The sequence below is a fragment of the Dermochelys coriacea genome, chromosome 10 (assembly GCF_009764565.3).
Source record: "Dermochelys coriacea isolate rDerCor1 chromosome 10, rDerCor1.pri.v4, whole genome shotgun sequence".
NCBI lineage: Eukaryota > Metazoa > Chordata > Testudines > Dermochelyidae > Dermochelys > Dermochelys coriacea.
The window spans coordinates 67,487,367-67,504,703 of NC_050077.1; the positions used below are offsets into that span (position 1 = coordinate 67,487,367).

General features: G+C 41.2%; 1 protein-coding gene across 1 annotated transcript in view; it reads right to left on the minus strand.

Moving 5' to 3' along the window:
• Window positions 1-17,337, minus strand: part of HOMER2 (homer scaffold protein 2) — a 101,360-nt gene that overhangs the window by 27,596 nt on the left and 56,427 nt on the right. The window contains exon 3 of the mRNA XM_038420734.2: window positions 4,612-4,743. Within this exon, the coding sequence (XP_038276662.1) occupies window positions 4,612-4,743 (132 nt within the window). The remainder of the gene's footprint in view (window positions 1-4,611; window positions 4,744-17,337) is intronic.

Genomic DNA, 17,337 nt, shown 5'->3' on the forward strand with positions numbered 1-17,337 from the left:
TGGAAACTAGGCTGCATAAAATTTGCCATTTATGTTTTCTGAATGAGTTAAGATAATGGCCCACAATTAATGACTGTCTCATTCTGGCCATTCTCTTTGATATACCAGTTCACGCACACCATGTCACATCTCTTTCATCAAATGGATTGGCAGAGAATTTAGGAGAAACAACAAAGCATTCAATTAAAAAAAGCTGTGGTGGGCAGAAGAAACACACCTCACTATGGTTTTTTATGGTTCTTTCTGAAGATCACCATGTTAGAAACTACCAAAAACCTATTGCCAATAAGCTTCTTAGGCAAACAATTAACCCTGAAGTAGTTACAAGAGAGCTGTATATCAGGAAACGGGAACTGAAGCAGCCCTACAATAAGAACAACAAAGTTACGCAGATGGCAAGAATATCAGATTCCAAACAAAGTAGCTGGTAATTTACACCAAAGCAACAGCTACACTATCCACCCCAAATTCATATGACCTAATCCATGCCTGAAAGCCTGTCTTACAGGAGGAACAAAAGATGGCTAAACAAAAGCACAGGACAATGACTCTGTTTTTTGACAGCTAACCTAAGTCAGTGGCCACTGAAGGGGTTGCCAACTTCTAATCACACAAAACCAAACTCTTGCCTCGCCCCCTGCCCAGAGGCCCCACTCCCGCTCTGGCTCGGGGTGCGGGCTCTGGGGTGAGGCTAGAATGAAGCATTCAGGGTGTAGGAGGAGGGGGTTAGGGCTCTGGGGTGGGGATGGAGATGAGGGGGTTTGGGTACAGGAGGGGGGCTCCGGGCTACGGCCAAGGGGTTTGGAGTGCGGAAGGGGGCTCAGGGCTGGGGCGGGTGGTTGGGGTGCAGGAGGGGGTGAGGACCCCAGCTGGGGAGTGTGGGCTCTGGGATGCTGGAGGGGGCTGAGGGCTGGGGCAGGAGAGGGTTCGGGTTGCGGGCTCCAGCCAGGCGGCGCTTACCTCAGGCGGCTCCCAGAAGCAGCTGGCTTGTCCAGGTCCTAGGCAGAGGGGCCAAGGGCTATGCATGCCGCCCTGGCCCCCAGGTGCCACCCCTACGGCTACCATTGGCCCTGATTCCCAGCTAGTGGGAGCTGTGGAGCCTGGCCACACTTGTGCCTAGGAGCCAGACATGCTGTCTGCTTCCAGGAGCTGCGCAAAGCCAGGGAGCCTGCTTTAGCCCTGCTGTGCGCCAACCGGTCCTTTAGCGCCCCGGTCATCATTATTGATTAGAGCTGCCAGGGTCCCTGCTCAACTGGGCATTCCAGTTGAAAACTGGACGCCTGGCAACCCTAGACACTGACCCCTGTCATGTGACAGGTTTATTAAAAACTTTTGTAACTGTGGCCTATTGTCAGGTGATTGGGGCCAAGAAATAAAAAACAGTTTCTTATCAGCTCTTTCCTGTCATCCCTTTATGACAAGGTCCACATGTAAAAAAAAAAAAGTGTACGTGCATGGGAGGAGTATATCTGCATGCTCAATAACTCTACTGTGTTCCACAAATAAGGCATGGAATCTTACTCTCTCTTTATTAAAAAGAGATAGGCCTACACGATTCTGGATTGGATAAGTATTGTTTGGTTTAGGTATCAAAACTACATGGGTGTGTTAGAAGGTGCCCAGTAAGGACTTTGTTGCCTCAGAAGACTGAAGTGTACTTGCTAGCAAGGGAATTACCTGTGTTTTAATACTTTATAGAATTCAGTGGTACGTCCTTCCAGCCTAGGACTCCTCCCTGATTTTAATGAAAAAAATCACTTGTGGTTTACTGGTTAGAGCACTGGCCTGGGACTCAGGAGACTGGGTTTTATTCTCAGCTTGGCCACTGGCCTGTTGGGTGAGTCACTTTACCTCTGTGTCTCAGTTTCTCCATCTGAAAAGTGCTGCAAAAGAGCTAGGTACTTTTATTATTTCTTCCTATGTTATTGGGCCATTTAGTACCTCCCTTTCACTCTGTCAGTCTGGGCATTTTAATATCTTGCAGTATGTTTCCTCCCACATCTTCCACTTTACATATCTGCTAGCGTATCTCGCTTGGAAATAGAATGCTAGTACTTTATTGATCCCTTTGTTTGCTTGCTTTGGAGTACCCCATTTTTGTCCTTAAAATATGGTACGGCTGCTGTGGGTCTTCTGTTAGAGAGCAGTCTGGCGTATAATCCGCCTAATTTGTTCCCCAATTCATAGAGCCTTTGGCAAACAGAGAAGCTGTCTGGTTTTTTGTTTTTTTTTATTGTCGTCTGTACTTCTAATGCTATTTTCGCATTCTTAATCTCTTTGACTAAGTCTACGTTATTAGACACATTGCTTCTGCAAAAATTTGTTCCTCTAACTCTTCCCAGTTTTGCCAATGTCTTTTTTCCCCTATAACTATGGCATGAGATAGTATGTCCCCTTATTACTGCTTTAAATGCTTCCCATCTAGCTCCCAGGGTATATCCTGTGAGCTATTGTCCTTAATATAATTATCAATTATCCATTTCATTCACAAAGTTTGGGTCTTTTAACAAAACTTACTTATATATTACCAAATCTCCAGCTTTTAATAATCCTGAACTGGACTTTATTTTCATGAAGACAGGAACAGGGTCAGAGATATTCCATTCTAATAAGTTTTCATGTAGGAAACCTTTTGATATTAAAATTAAATCTATTCTAGTAAGTGTTTTTGACAGTTTCAGAGAAAAAAGGCAAAATCCAAATCTCCATTGTGTCCTGTTCTTTATATAGGTTTCAGAGTAGCAGCCGTGTTAGTCTGTATTCGCAAAAAGAAAAGGAGTACTTGTGGCACCTTAGAGACGCCACAAGTACTCCTTTTCTTTTTGCGTTCTTTATATACTAGTTCTAGCATTTGAGCTTCTTTAGATGGACCTCGTCTCATTGGTAGTTTATCCCACATTGTGGCCAGACAGCTATTGAAGTCACCTGACACTATTACCTTTGAATTCTGGACTGCAATCACTCCAAAATTATTTCTGAAGAAATGTATATTCCACACTCGGTGCATGTTTTTCCTCTGCACACCCAACAACCACCTCATCTGCCTTCTGGATAGGTTTTAATCCTTTAACATTCCCACTCTACTTAATACGCACACCTCTCTCTCATGGAAGCTGAAAGATATTCCATGGTACACATTCCTTTTAAGACTGATTCTTCTGGTTTGAGATAAGTTTCCTGAAGCATTGCCACAGATACGTTCTCCTTTTTTTAAAGCAGGTAATATTTTTTTTGTTTTACTGGATGACTTAGTCCTATAACATTCCAGGAGAACCAGATTGTTACAAGGACACTTTTCTAGTCACCCCAAGAGCGAAAACAATTTTGCATGATCATTTTTGCAAATGTGAAATTTGCAAAAAATGCAATGGTGTGGAAAATGCATGAACTCAGTAAGACCAATTTAATAAAAATAAGTTCACGTAGAATTCAGTCACCCAATTGACTGAAAGTAAACACATTACATCCAACAGGCTTTTCCTTTCCCTACAATGGTCAGTCTTTGCTGTTTCAGACCCAAGAAGCAGCTTTTAAAATTTCAACACTAGTACCTCTCAGATCAAAACATGCAAGAAGACAGAAGGAGATTAATGGAGTTTGTTTGGAATGCCCAAGGACGTGATATTTGGTTAACTGATAAAACAGTGCCAATAAGGGTTGAGTGTTCATGCTTAAAACATCAACTATGTGTTAGATAAGTACCTTCTTTTATTGTGAGAACAAACATTCTGGTTGCTTGACTTGTGTTTGAAATGTATTAATCGGATCTCTGTGAGGTATTGTTTACACTACTAGTTATTCATTACCAGAGTTGACTGGATATTTTGCAAGCCTTCATTGTAACCTGTTCTGCAGACAAGTGACATGGGGGAGCTAGAACTACAATCCTCAGCCTTCTGTTCCAAAAGCACAGGCTGACCGCAGCTGAGATAAAGGAGAACTTTTCTTTATAGTCACTTGTAGTAATAGTCCCCTTAACATCAAAGGGCCAGCCACTATGGGTCAAATTCACGCATCAACACACAAACCAGTACACCACTACACTACATCCAAGGCCATATGTACTTCATAGGAAGACATTTCTGATTCTAGATAAGCCTATTAGTTGGATGTCTGTTAAAATAATAGAGACTTCACTGTAACATAGATGTAGAGTTAAGCATGCATAGGCAGCCTTAACGTTGGCATTTTCTGACATTTTAGTGCTTCACTTTGTATCCTTAATGTTCTTTTGTTGTAGTTTTTGTATAAAATTAGCACGTAGTCTAGGAAAAAAGATGCCAAGAAACCGCTTAGACTGTATTTGAGAACATCTAAAAAACTAAGCTTCAAAATCTCATAGCCTTTTTGTTATCTTATACAGGGCCACAGGTGATCAAATTAAAATGTATCCTTGTATCAGTGAACTTTGTAACCTTCTCTGAGGCTCTATAAGCAACCACTGGATAGTTAAGAGTTTAACAATTTGCACATAGAGAAGAAGAGATCATTAATGAGCTATCAATAAATTCAATTTGTAAGACTCCTACCAGATTGGTACCAACAGTGCAGCAGTTCCCTAATTCACAAGAACCACAGCTGTTGTTTCAGAAATAAAATGAGCCCAGTTACCTTTGTTAGCTGCTGTTCAGAGGAAAAACCCAAACCAAATACAGTGTTTGCTCTGCTGTCCGCCCACTGACCAAACTTCTGCGATGTTTTCGTAAAGGTCATATTAGGTGTGATTGTGCTGTTTATAATCACCTGTTTTTAAAAAGTTGAAAAAAGAATTAGATACGGAAGCAACATCTGAAATGCATATTCTAGCAACATCATTATTCAGAATGATTAGCAGGTTCCCAGTGTAAATTTGGAGTTTGCGGTAGGCATGAAGGATTTTACTTATGAAATATTTTAATACCTTGACTGTCACTTGATTCAGATGCTCAATAACTTATTTAAAAAAATGCCAGCGTGGTCCCACAGCTTACTATTCCTGAACTATTTCATTGAAATTAGAACTCTGTCATAGTCAAAGAGGAAGTAGATTACTTTAGCAATGATTTTTTCCACCAAATGCATCCGATGAAGTGAGCTGTAGCTCACGAAAGCTTATGCTCTAATAAATTTGTTAGTCTCTAAGGTGTCACAAGTACTCCTTTTCTTTTAGCAATGATATGAGTGAAAATGTTTTTCCTCTGTATATGGTAGAATCCAAATCCACTACTATTAAAATAGAGCTCACAGAGCATCAGGAAAATGCTTCCTTTGAGGAACTGAAATACTGATTGAATGCTGGGCTGGCAATATTGAGAATACAGGAAAAATCTTTGGACATAAAAATAATTCATACAAGGAAAAAATACAAAATTAGTCCATGCAATTTCTATAGGAATGCTACAGATTCAAGACAGAGATATCTTTTTTTCTATTCTCCTCTCTTGCTAACTTCATTTTGTTTGGATATTTTCTGCAATCTTCCAATTTCCAGGAATTTCTTTTGACCAATGTATTTTGCCATATTTTGTTTTATCATCTTCTTTGTAAATGGCTATAGTTGTAAATGAAAGTATTTATTAGATGCTCCCATAAAACTTTCAGTAAGCATTATAATAAATGACCAGTCAAAAACACCTCTATATACTCTTTTAACAGCTTCCAATACCTGATGTGAGGGCCAGGCACATCCAAGGCCAAGAGTTCTGGGCTGAAAGGCAGGGTCTTTGTTGGGAACTCACGGCAGCACTTACATTTTTAGCATTTCATAGGCACTAGGAACCTAATTCTCCTCTGCTTAGCACCTTGTGTAACCATTTACCTACTTAGCACATGTATAAATGACCACACAAGGAGCTAGGCGGGGGAAAGTCAGGCACTAGGGCTGGGAAGGATGTACTTTGTAGGGACTGGGGGTTTTTTTTGTTTTGTTTTTTTGTTGTTGTTTTGGTTTTTTTTGTTTTTACACACACACACACACACACACACACACACACTCTATGAAAATATTTTGATTGTCATTTTTCTCTCTCCTTTCCCACCTTGTTGTTTTTCTCCTCCCCACCATTTCTGAACTCTTCTCTCTCCCATTTCTGTTTTCCCTCCTGTCCCCTGTCCTTCCTTGTCCCCTTCTTCTCAATGACTCCCTTGCTCTTTTTCCCCCTCCATCTGCAAACATGCTCGCTGCCCCATTGGTTCTTCTCTCATTCCTCCTTTGTCCTGGCTGCCTGTCACTGCAGTGGAACCACTCCTGCAGCATTTGATCTCTGCTGCTGAAGCATCTGGGCAGAGTAGGCCACAGAACGCCAATCAGAGAAGCATTCTCCACAAGTAGGCAGAGCAAGGAACTGCCTTCTGATCAGTGCTCTGCTCCCCACTATGTCACCCCAGGCAGAAATGCAAGCTGATCCAGAGGTGCTACAGGAGTTAACTCCAGAGGAGGGAGCCCCAAATGAGCAGCACAGCCATGCTTAATTGCAGGACTGTCCCAGGTGATCTGGGAGAGTTGTGAACTGTAGCATCAATAACTGTATATAATGATATCTTCAAGAGCCAAATTCTGCCTCTTTTGCTTAGTTTGATTAGTACCTTAAGCAATGGGGCATCTCATGAAATAAGATACTATTTTACAAGAGAAAAGCTATCAAAGGGGGATCTGGAAAAGAATGTACTGGAGCTAGCATAAAATACCATCTTACTACACAGGTTTTTATATATCAGTTCATTAGCACAGATCTTAATCATATGGTTGCAAAAAGAAAATATTGTTATGTCTAAAGACTTTTCCCCCCCCCTTGAAAATGTATCTGAACACAATGGTCTATTAGTAGAAGAGGAGCTTTCTTTAGCAACATGCACCATTGTGTCCAATATGCAAATTATATGCTAATTAAGCTATATCTGCAGGACAGTTTAATTAACATGATCAGGAAGTATCCTGGCAACACCATCTATGATGTGTTTCAAGCAGAATTTTTTTCTAAACTATAATTTATATTGAGCAAAAAGTGTTTTATGCATTTCACAATATGATTCCTCCTCCCCCCTCCTTTCTTAACTTTTCCGACCTTTCAGAGTAGCAGCAGTGTTAGTCTGTATCCGCAAAAAGAAAAGGAGGACTTGTGGCACCTTAGAGATTAACAAATTTATTTGAGCATAAGCTTTCATGAGCTACCGCATGCATCCGATGAAGTGAGCTGTAGCTCACGGAAGCTTATGCTCAAATAAATTTGTTAGTCTCTAAGGTGCCACAAGTCCTCATTTTCTTTTTATGACCTTGCCATTAGTGTGCCTATTTTTTTTTTCTTATAATCCAGTCAACTTTACTCTTTCCCTCTTTCTACTATTACCTCTTCTGAATACATACCATAATGCTTTGCGATATGCATAGATATATTTATTACCTCACTTCATGGCATGCGATTTGCGACAAAATTAGTTTTAAAAAAGAAGTGCACAGCAATACAGATCCAAATAGCAGCCAAACACAAATGTGCTTGACGATATTCCCCTGCATTTTGACAAACGAACTAAAACAGACGGAGCAGGGGGAATGCTACTCTTCTGAGGCTTTTTTTGTTTTGTTTTAAAAGAATCAGAATGGCAGAGGCAGTGGCTAAATATACATAGTATTAACTGATCTTTCATACTATATTTTTCTGAATGGCTGACTCAGAGGTCCAAATATAAAACAGAGATTTCCAGATACACTCTTCTCTATCACAGAAATAGCAAAGGAAATAGAAGCTGCAATTCAAAAGAAAATCCAAGTGTAATGTGAGATATTCAAGCCTTTACATCTAAATGCAAAGAAGAGCAAAACCCTAAGGATTTTAGTTAAGTGATCTATATGACTAATTGTCAATGCAATATGAATATGCCATCTTTAGGAGAGGATACTGAATAGGACCATTGGAAAGCCACGAAAGCCACCATTTCTAAACTGGGAAATACTGTTTTTTTTTAAATAAAACATTTATGTTAAGTGGTTAAACCAACTGCAAATGAAATCAAGTTTTTTCAATTATAAAATTTCAGAATTTAGAAATGCTCATCATTTCCAAGGCTTTCAAGTAGTTAAAACTATTCTTTGAATCCTAATTTGCATCTTAAACTGGGCTCCCACAGGAAAATATTAATAAAATGGCAGCAACTACTGACAGACAATGGCCCTACTCACTGGACAGAAACTGAAAGAGCAATAAAATATTTCAAAAAGCTACTTTGAAAAGGTCCTTCAATAAATATTTACATTTCCTAGAACTATAAAGCTAGATGCATCGTGTATGATAATGTGTAATAAGCTATAAAGGGACTAAGACAGTATGAGTTGTAGACAATTAACACCACCTGCTTGGGAAAGGAAGTGAAAAACATTAGGTGCTATCTGTTAAACATGGCAAAGGTTAGCTTTTTTGGCAGCCAAAATGCAAGCAAATGTTGCACAGTGATCAGATATCTTCAAGAAACTGACAGTTCATCTATTTATAATAAGCTGCAATTAAGAAACTACCAGGGAGCTGGCTCTAACTGTTACTCCCTAGTCTGCCAATCAATTACTTAATTAAGATTTCTTTTTGTGCACAGGAAAGTAAGAGAATAAAAGGTGTAAGAGACTAAACTAGAGATGCACTAAATTGGTTCAGAGAAGTTAGGGGCCATTTTAACAATATCTACAATATTTTACTACCTGCCTGTTCTTCCTACCCATCTTCATCTAGTCAGGTAATTGGACAAACAGGGGGAAGGATTTGGATAGAAAAACAATCAGGAAAAGTCCACTTTTGAAGAGACTGCTGTGTTAAAGCACCTAAGAATATTCAGCATACAGGTTCACTCAATTATCTGAACATTCTTCCGTTTTTTTTGAAAGCAGAGATGCTATTACCTGTAATGAACTATCCAGTGCGCTATGGATATGAAGGGAATGTACTTAAAACAAAGAGAGAGAGAGAGAGAGAGAGAGAGAGAGAGAGGGGGGGGGGGAAGCAGGCACAAGGCCTTATTAATGTATTCACAAATACATAATACAAAACAGCTCTATCTCAGTGTCCCTGCATTACTAGCTTGATTAGAGCAAAAGTGGTTGTGTCCAAACTGTTCTGCCACTATACTAATAGCACGCAACACACAGCTGGGACCAACATTTTGTATATTCGTTATTTATCTCTACTGGAAAAACAGATTTAAAAGACAGTTAATTTTATTGGGTTTTGAAATAAAAGTGGGAAGTGGAAATTGAATGTTATATGCAGGAGGGAAATTGTGTTTATTTAAGATGTTGCTCACTAAGATAATCTCATGAGATACCCAGCTTGTTTTTAACGTGGTACCCAAAGGAGCAGCAGTCATGTAATAGTGCTCCAACATTACTTGGTACCATACAATACAATATATCACAGGACACAATTTCAAACAGCAGACAATCCTTCCATTCTTTTTGCATTGAACAGGTTTGTTAGGAGAAGAGCGTCAAAAATCTCTTAAATCCAGACATTGCCGCTAACAGCTGCAGTATCATATAGTTAAACAAAAAGCTAATAAGTAAAAAAAACCTCACAACCCTGGAAAATTCTGTCATTTAATATTTAGAGATGAAAAACACCTCTAATTTCTATATTTCTGTAGCCTATAAATATTTGAAGACTGTAAACACTAAGAATAGAAAGGACAGAGAGAAAGGTTTTAAGAAAGAATAAAAGGCGCGCATTAAAAAGAGAAATTTAGAATGAATATCATGAAAAATCTGTCTGACCGTTAGCTCCATTAGTCTGTGGAATCGTCTCCGAAGGGAAGTGATGGAAACGTCTTTGCTTGGGACTCAAAGCTAAATTATACACTAGATTAGCAAATTCACTTCAATAAAAAATTCTGCAATGGACAGAATAATCTGACAGGATTTCTCCATCTGTAACTTCCTGGATCTGTTATTCTAATTCTGTAAGAAAAGATGACCCAGCAAATCCAACAGACACATGTAATAATTTTGGATTTGGGCTGCACTAATATAATACAAGCACTAGATGCAATTATACCAGAAACTTGAATAATCTTTCAACCTCTAATCCAGAATTGAAAGTTCAATGGTCATAGAGCTCTTGGCAGAATAATCTAATCAAATATGATCAAGACCAGAGATAGTTAGTGAGTTTTCCTTAGATACGGGGCAGAGGAGAAAGTAATGTAATAAGCACCCTTAAAGAATAATAAACTAATTTATCACACAAACTACGTTCTGTATGTGTGGTAAAAGAAAGAATCGCTCTTTACTGCGACATCTATTTTATATGTATCCATAGTTATTGTTCCTGAAATGTCTATATAAAACAATTTATATTAATCACGCCTCCTTCAGAAAGAGAAAAAACCCTAATGGATACCCTGTATAATAAAAATAATTAAAAAAACATGATGCAACCCATCTCAGTACAAGCTTAGTGCTATAATGCCCAGACAGCAAGTTCTCAAAGTGATATTTGACTCTAGATACTTTAATAGAATGGCCTGAAAAAGGGAATGTTTATTGAATAAAAATTAACATAAATATGTTGGAAGCTATGAAGACACGTATACAACAGATGACATCTATGGTAAAGCCTTCATGCAGAGAGACTCAGCCAAATAAGTAAATAGTACAGGCTACAAGAAAGCATAAACCTGTAAAAAAAGAGAGAAACTATGGGTGATGTAAGTTGTCAAAATGCTTGTGAGATGCAGAGACTTTTTTAAAGTTGTAGGACTTTGGCATCTAAGAAGTCTGAGGTCTGTGTGATAGCACTACATTGAGCAGAAAGTGGCTCTCTTGATTCATAGATGTATTACTCATGTACAGCTTGCAGAACCAGTTCAAAAATGCCAGCATACTTCCCAAAAGCAAGGCTAAAGGAAAAAAAATAAATAGAGATATTTGTGAATCGCTTATTATATTGTGTATTGTCACCATTTCACGAAGTCATGGATAGGGCAGGGGATTTAAAAATAGCACAAATGTCAGTCAGCTGAATATCAACAGAATGGAACTAAGGGATCTTTGGGATTTAGGTTTCTTTAGGTTGGCCTGGTGCTGACCAGATGCCCTGTGGCATCAGGCACTGCTTGCCAGACGAGCACTCCCCACTGCTCCTATCTAAATAAGAGAGGACTAAAGATCCCAGAGGCACAACTCCCAAAGGAAGAGGAAAAAGACCCCACCGGGATCTTGGCAGAGCGATAGGCACACCTATAGGGTGGGGCAACTCGCAAACAGGACATATTCCAAGGTATAATATTTCCTATACACAAGAACCTTCTGCAAGAATATCCACCAGGTCTGAATATCATCCAATTCACCTGCTCCAACCAAGGACTTGTCTACATGTGGAAATTGAATGGAATAACTGCTGCAAAGTACCTAGCCCTTTAGCCAGTATATTTTGGAAGGCGATTAAGCTAAAGTGGAAAAAGGCACTAAGAGTACCCACACAGGAGTTAACACAGAATAGCTCTTGCATTTTAAATTCATATCCTTAGTCTGAAATAACTTCCCCACATGAACTGTAGGCCTGGCTTGACATGAGTAATTGGACACGGGGGAGGCCTTATTTTTTGGGAGACAGGATTAGACAGGTGAATGGATCGGCAGGTTGAAAACAGAATGTCTGTAAAAGATACAATAAGACGAAAAACCCAGGGAACAATTTACAATGGCTAAGATAACAATGGCTAAAATAAGCCTGGAACATAAGTTGAGGTAAGGAGTAAGTTGTGCATAGACAGAGCCTGCTATACAGGTTGTTACAACCCAATCCAAAAATATGTGATGCAATGTATGGCAAATGCAATGTAATGTCTAAATGTATATAAAGGGAGAGGTCTGCTGTGTAACTTTGGATGTATGGTACGCCCTGTTTCCACCCTCTATGCTTGAGCCTGACCAACTCAGCGTAGCTTTCCTGTATGCCAAATAAAAGAACCACAGTGATGAGACTGGAGTCAAACTAAGCTCTTGCAGAACCAAGTGGAAGGGGTCTAGAGGAACCCTAATATGGACACCCCCTAAATAATGAATCCATGGTAATTGACCATTAAGTAAGTCATTAAGGTTACCTAAACAAACTACTAATAGTTTATCAATTACGCTGTCAAAGGTGTGAAGCTGAATGTGTGTGTGTCCCCTCAACTGAAATTTCATTTCCCCAGCTCTCTAGACTGCAAGTCTGCAATAAGGGCAAGTCTCAGGGCTTGTCTAGATCAGGGGTCGGCAACCTTTTAGAAGTGGTGTGCTGAGTCTTCATTTACTCACTTTAATTTAAGGTTTTGTGTGCCAATAATACATTTTAACATTTTTTAGAAGGTCTCTCTCTATAAGTCTATATGTCAGGGGTCGGCAACTTATGGCATGCGTGCCAAAGACAGCATGCGAGCCAATTTTTTAATGGCAGACTGCTGTCTGCCTACCCCGGCAGACAGCAGCCTGCCATTAAAAATCCTGCCCTGCCCGGCCCGCTCTTCTCCACCCCCCCGCCCGCTCTCTCCTTGCAGGGCAGGCAAGCTTCCCCCTCCCCCACCTCTTCCCCCAGCGTGATGGGTCCCTCCCTGCGGCCAATCAGCTGACGGCCCTTGCTACGGAGGGGCGAGGGAAAAGCGGCGCCGCAGCACAATCTCTGCTCTGGGGACCTTGGTGAAGGCAACCTTTTAGAAGTGGTGTGCCGAGTCTTCATTTAAGGTTTCGCGTGCCAATAATACATTTTAATGTTTTTTAGGTGGTCTCTCTCTAGAAGTCTATATATTATATAACTAAACTGTTGTCATATGTAAACGACGTTTTCAAAAAGTTTAAGAAGCTTCATTTAAAATTAAATGATGGGGTAGGCAGACAGCAGTGTGCCATTAAAAACTGGCTAGCATGCCGTCTTTGGTGCCAGAGGTTGCCGACCCCCGATCTCAAGTATTCTTCCTTGTCTGTGGTCCACCAAAAATATATATATTTTAAAAAAGCTTTGTTAATCAAGACTGCTATAAAAAGAAACAAAGAACACAGGAGTAAAGCAAAGAAACACAATCCAATAGCAACTAAGGAGTCAGAAATTGAGAACAGTACTCTGGCTCAAGCAGTGAGCCTGTAATGCAGGCAGATTAATTATAGTTGTTATAATTGCTACCAGTGAATGTGATCAAGTTTCCCCCCCCTTTTCTGCCAAGTCTTTGTTGATGCTTCTAAAAATTGTGAGTGCTGCTACACCCTGAGAAATACAATCTGACACACCCATTCACTGGAAATTGAATGAAGTAGCTGTGTGCATGTATTAGTCTCGATTCATCTGCACAACCTGCCACATACCACTTGCTTTAAATTTGGATGAGTTGAAGATAAGGATTTATTAGAGATGTGTCATAATTCAAAGAAGAGCTTTGTAATTCCTCTCTCTTCGTGTTCCTCTTTGCTCCTCTGCATCACTTACGCATGATTGAGGGTCTCAGAGTGTTGGTGGGACAATACTTGAGACCAGACCTGATTTTATCAGCAGATAATTAGTTACAGGTGCTGAACAAAAGACCCGTATTTTAGCCCCATGAATCTGACAAGGCTGGTTATTTGCAGGGACTTCTGTTGTACGTGCAACTAACCTAGCAGGTTTGGTATTTCAATACTGATTACTCTTCACATCCCTTTGCCCTATGGATCTACCTTGCAGCCAGCCAAAATAGTCAAGTTGAGTGATGGGGGTGTGTTTTTAAACCCCATGTTAAAACAAATCAAACAAAACCCACATATGATTTACATCTGGAAATGGCTACTAACCCATTTTATGAATAGATGTAAAAGTACTAAAAAAAAAAAAAAAGACGACTAAACAGTCTGCTGCTGAGAAAATAATTCTGTGATGAAATCCTTACTGAGAAACCTGTCTAAATGCAATGAAAAAATGTTCTGGCTTTTTGTGAATTCTACTAGGTAATTTTGCAGCTACACCTACTCCAAATATAATATCTTTCAAGGTAATTAACATCGCCACTGGTTTTGGCAGGTTTTTTCGGGGGAGGGTCCAAAATTTCTGCTTTGACAGCTAAATTTTTTTCCCTTGAAGGCACAGTGCACACATCCAGCCACCCACACTATTCAAAAGCCCAAGTACTGTTTCAGGTAGGAAGTCTACAGCCTGTCTTTCCAAGCACTTTTAATCATTGATATGAACTGTTATTTACAGATTTAATGTAATTTTTATGAGGAATATAAACAACGTTTTCTGTATTCTTTTAACTTGCGGGGAATGGAGCCTTCTAATTTGTCCATGAGGTGTACACAATGGATACTTGGGTCTAGATCTGTAAAGGAATTTAGGTGCCCAAATACAAAATTTAGAACCTTAAAACCCTCACTCAGCTGCCACCAGATCCTGTAGGTGCCAACATTCCCACAAATAAAGCCCCCAAGATGCCTACATTTCTACTGGTGGGCACAGGCAAAGCCTAAACCTCAGTGAGATTCACAAACTAGGAGTTTCCCAGCCTAATGGATCAGGCCCTTCACAACACACAGCCGTATATTCTATAGCCCAGTGCTTAGATCTGTCATGGAGCATGTGGGCCACCCAGGTTCCAATCCCCACTCTGCCTGAGAGTAGTAGGGACCCGAACCCAGGTATCCCACCTGTGAGGGGGTGTCCTAATCACTAGGACATGGGGTATTTTGTGTGGGGGCTCATAAGCTCTCCCGTTGAAGCTGTTCCACTTGTATAAAATAATAGACTATTCACTGGACTAGAATGAGTCCATGATCCAGTGGCTAGGGCACCCACTGGGATGTGGGAGAGTCACATTCAAGTCTATATTCCTTCTTTGCAAAAAAAAAAAAATAAATAAAAAAAATCCAGCTTAGGTGCTGAACTCCAGGAGAGGGTTTGTGTCTGTGAATCCCAGGTGGAGATAGGCATCTAAATCCTTTTGAAGGGCAGGGCTTAGGCCACACCCTTCTCCTCAGCACTTCCCACTGGCTAGCTCTGCCTAGCTCAGCACACAGTCTTTTGTGGATCTCATTCTTAGGCGCCTAACTGTTCCCATGCAATGTATAGGGAGGCTGGGTAACCAACTCGGGGCAGTGGATTCTACTGGTCAGCAGGGCACCTAGAGTTCATCATTCCAACACTGAGCCTAACTTTCCTTTGTGGAGCTAACCCTTTAAGATTTTCCTGGTGACTGGAAATGAGAACATGAAAACACTATAATTATATGTCACAAAAATAGTTCATGGTTACATAATGCCCACATTTTCTGTACCTAATAAAAGCATTGTCTTTTGCGCAGCCACCATATTACAGACAAACACTTGTATGAAGTCTTATAAAATCTCTAATTTCTACACTCCTGTAACGACATTACAGAAGCCTCAGGATGAAGGCCTCATGTTGCTGTCCTAAACATTCCTATCTTGGGACAGACATGGCCAAGTAGGCATAGAATCATAGAATCCACAGAATATCAGGGCTGGAAGGGACCTGAGGAGGTCATCTAGTCCAACCCCCTGCTCAAAGCAGGACCAATCCCCAATTAAATCATCCCAGCCAGGGCTTTGTCAAGCCTGACCTTAAAAACCTCTAAGGAAGGAGATTCCACCACCTCCCTAGGTGACCCATTCCAGTGCTTCACCATCCTCCTACTGAAAAAGGTTTTTCTAATATCTAACCTAAACCTCCCCCACTGCAACTTGAGACCATTACTCCTTGTTCTGTCATTTGCTACCACTGAGAACAGTCTAGATCAGTGGTTCCCAGACTTGTTCCGCCGCTTGTGCAGGGAAAGCCCCTGGCAGGCCGGGCCAGTTTGTATACCTGCTGCGTCCGCAGGTTCAGCCGATCGTGGCTCCCAGTGGCCGCCGTTTGCTGCTCCAGTACGTCTCTCGGCCCGGGTCACTACCAGCAGCTCCCATTGGCTGGAGCAGTGAACCATGGCCACTGGGAGCCACGATCAGCTGAACCCACGGACGCAGCAAGTAAACATACCGGCCGGCCCACCAGGGGCTTTCTCTGCACAAGCGGCGGAACGAGTTTGGGAACCACTGGTCTAGATCCATCCTCTTTGGAACACCCTTTCAGGTAGTTGAAAGCAGCTATCAAATCCCTCCTCATTCTTCTCTTCCACAGACTAAACATTCCCAGTTCCCTTAGCCTCTCCTCACAAGTCATGTTCCAGTCCCCTAATCATTTTTGTTGCTCTCTGCTGGATGCTTTCCAATTTTTCCACATCCTTCTTGTAGCGTGGGGCCCAAAACTGGACACAGTATTCCAGATGAGGCTTCACCAATGTCGAATAGAGGAGAACGATCACATCCCTCAGTCTGCTGGCAATGCCCCTACTTATACAGCCCAAAATGCCATTAGCCTTCTTGGCAACAAGGGCACACTTTTGACTTATATCCCGCTTCTCGTCCACTGTAACCCCTAGGTCCTTTTCTGCAGTACTGCTGCCTAGCCATTTGGTCCCTAGTCTGTAGCGGTGCATGGGATTCTTCCATCTTAAGTGCAGGACTCTGCACTTGTCTTTGTTGAACCTCACCAAATTTCTTTTGGCCCAATCCTCTAATTTGTCTAGGTCCTTCTGCATCCTATCCGTACCCTCCAGCATATCTACCACTCCTCCCAGTTTAGTGTCATCTGCAAACTTGCTGAGGGTGCAGCCCACGCCATCCTCCAGATCATTAATGAAGATATTGAACAAAACCAGCCCCATGACTGACCCTTGGGGCAGTCTGCTTGATACCAACTGCCAAGTAGACAAGGAGCCATTGATCACTACCCATTGAGCCCGATGATCTAGCCAGCTTTCTAGCCACCTTATAGTCCATTCATCCAGCCCATACCTCTCTAACTTGCTGCTAAGCGTACTGTGGGAGACCGTATCAAAAGCTTTGCTAAAGTCAAGGAACAACATGTCCACTGCTTTCCCTTCATCCACAGAGCCAGTTATCTCGTCATAGAAGGCAATTAGGTACTATAGAGAGTCCAATCTGCACAGGCTCTCCCTACCTACTTGGTTGTTTATGGTCAAACTTTTCATACTGATCACATGGGCTGGAACCCATGTTCCAGGGGGGAGGGATAGCTCAGTGGTTTGAGCACTGGCCTGCTAAACCCAGGGTTGTGAGTTCAGTCCTTAAGGGGGCTATTGAGGGATCTGGGGCAAAAACTGGGGATTTGGTCCTGCTTTGAGCAGGGGGTTGGACTAGATGAGCTCCTGAGGTCCCTTCAAACCCTGTTATTCTATGAACTGGAGAGGGGAAGCAGGTATAATTAGGGGGCATGAGCTAATTTAGTCATCACTGTATTGTTAAGCCTCCTCTAGTGCAGCAATAAATCCACATCTCCACTGCACACATAAAAGAGAAAA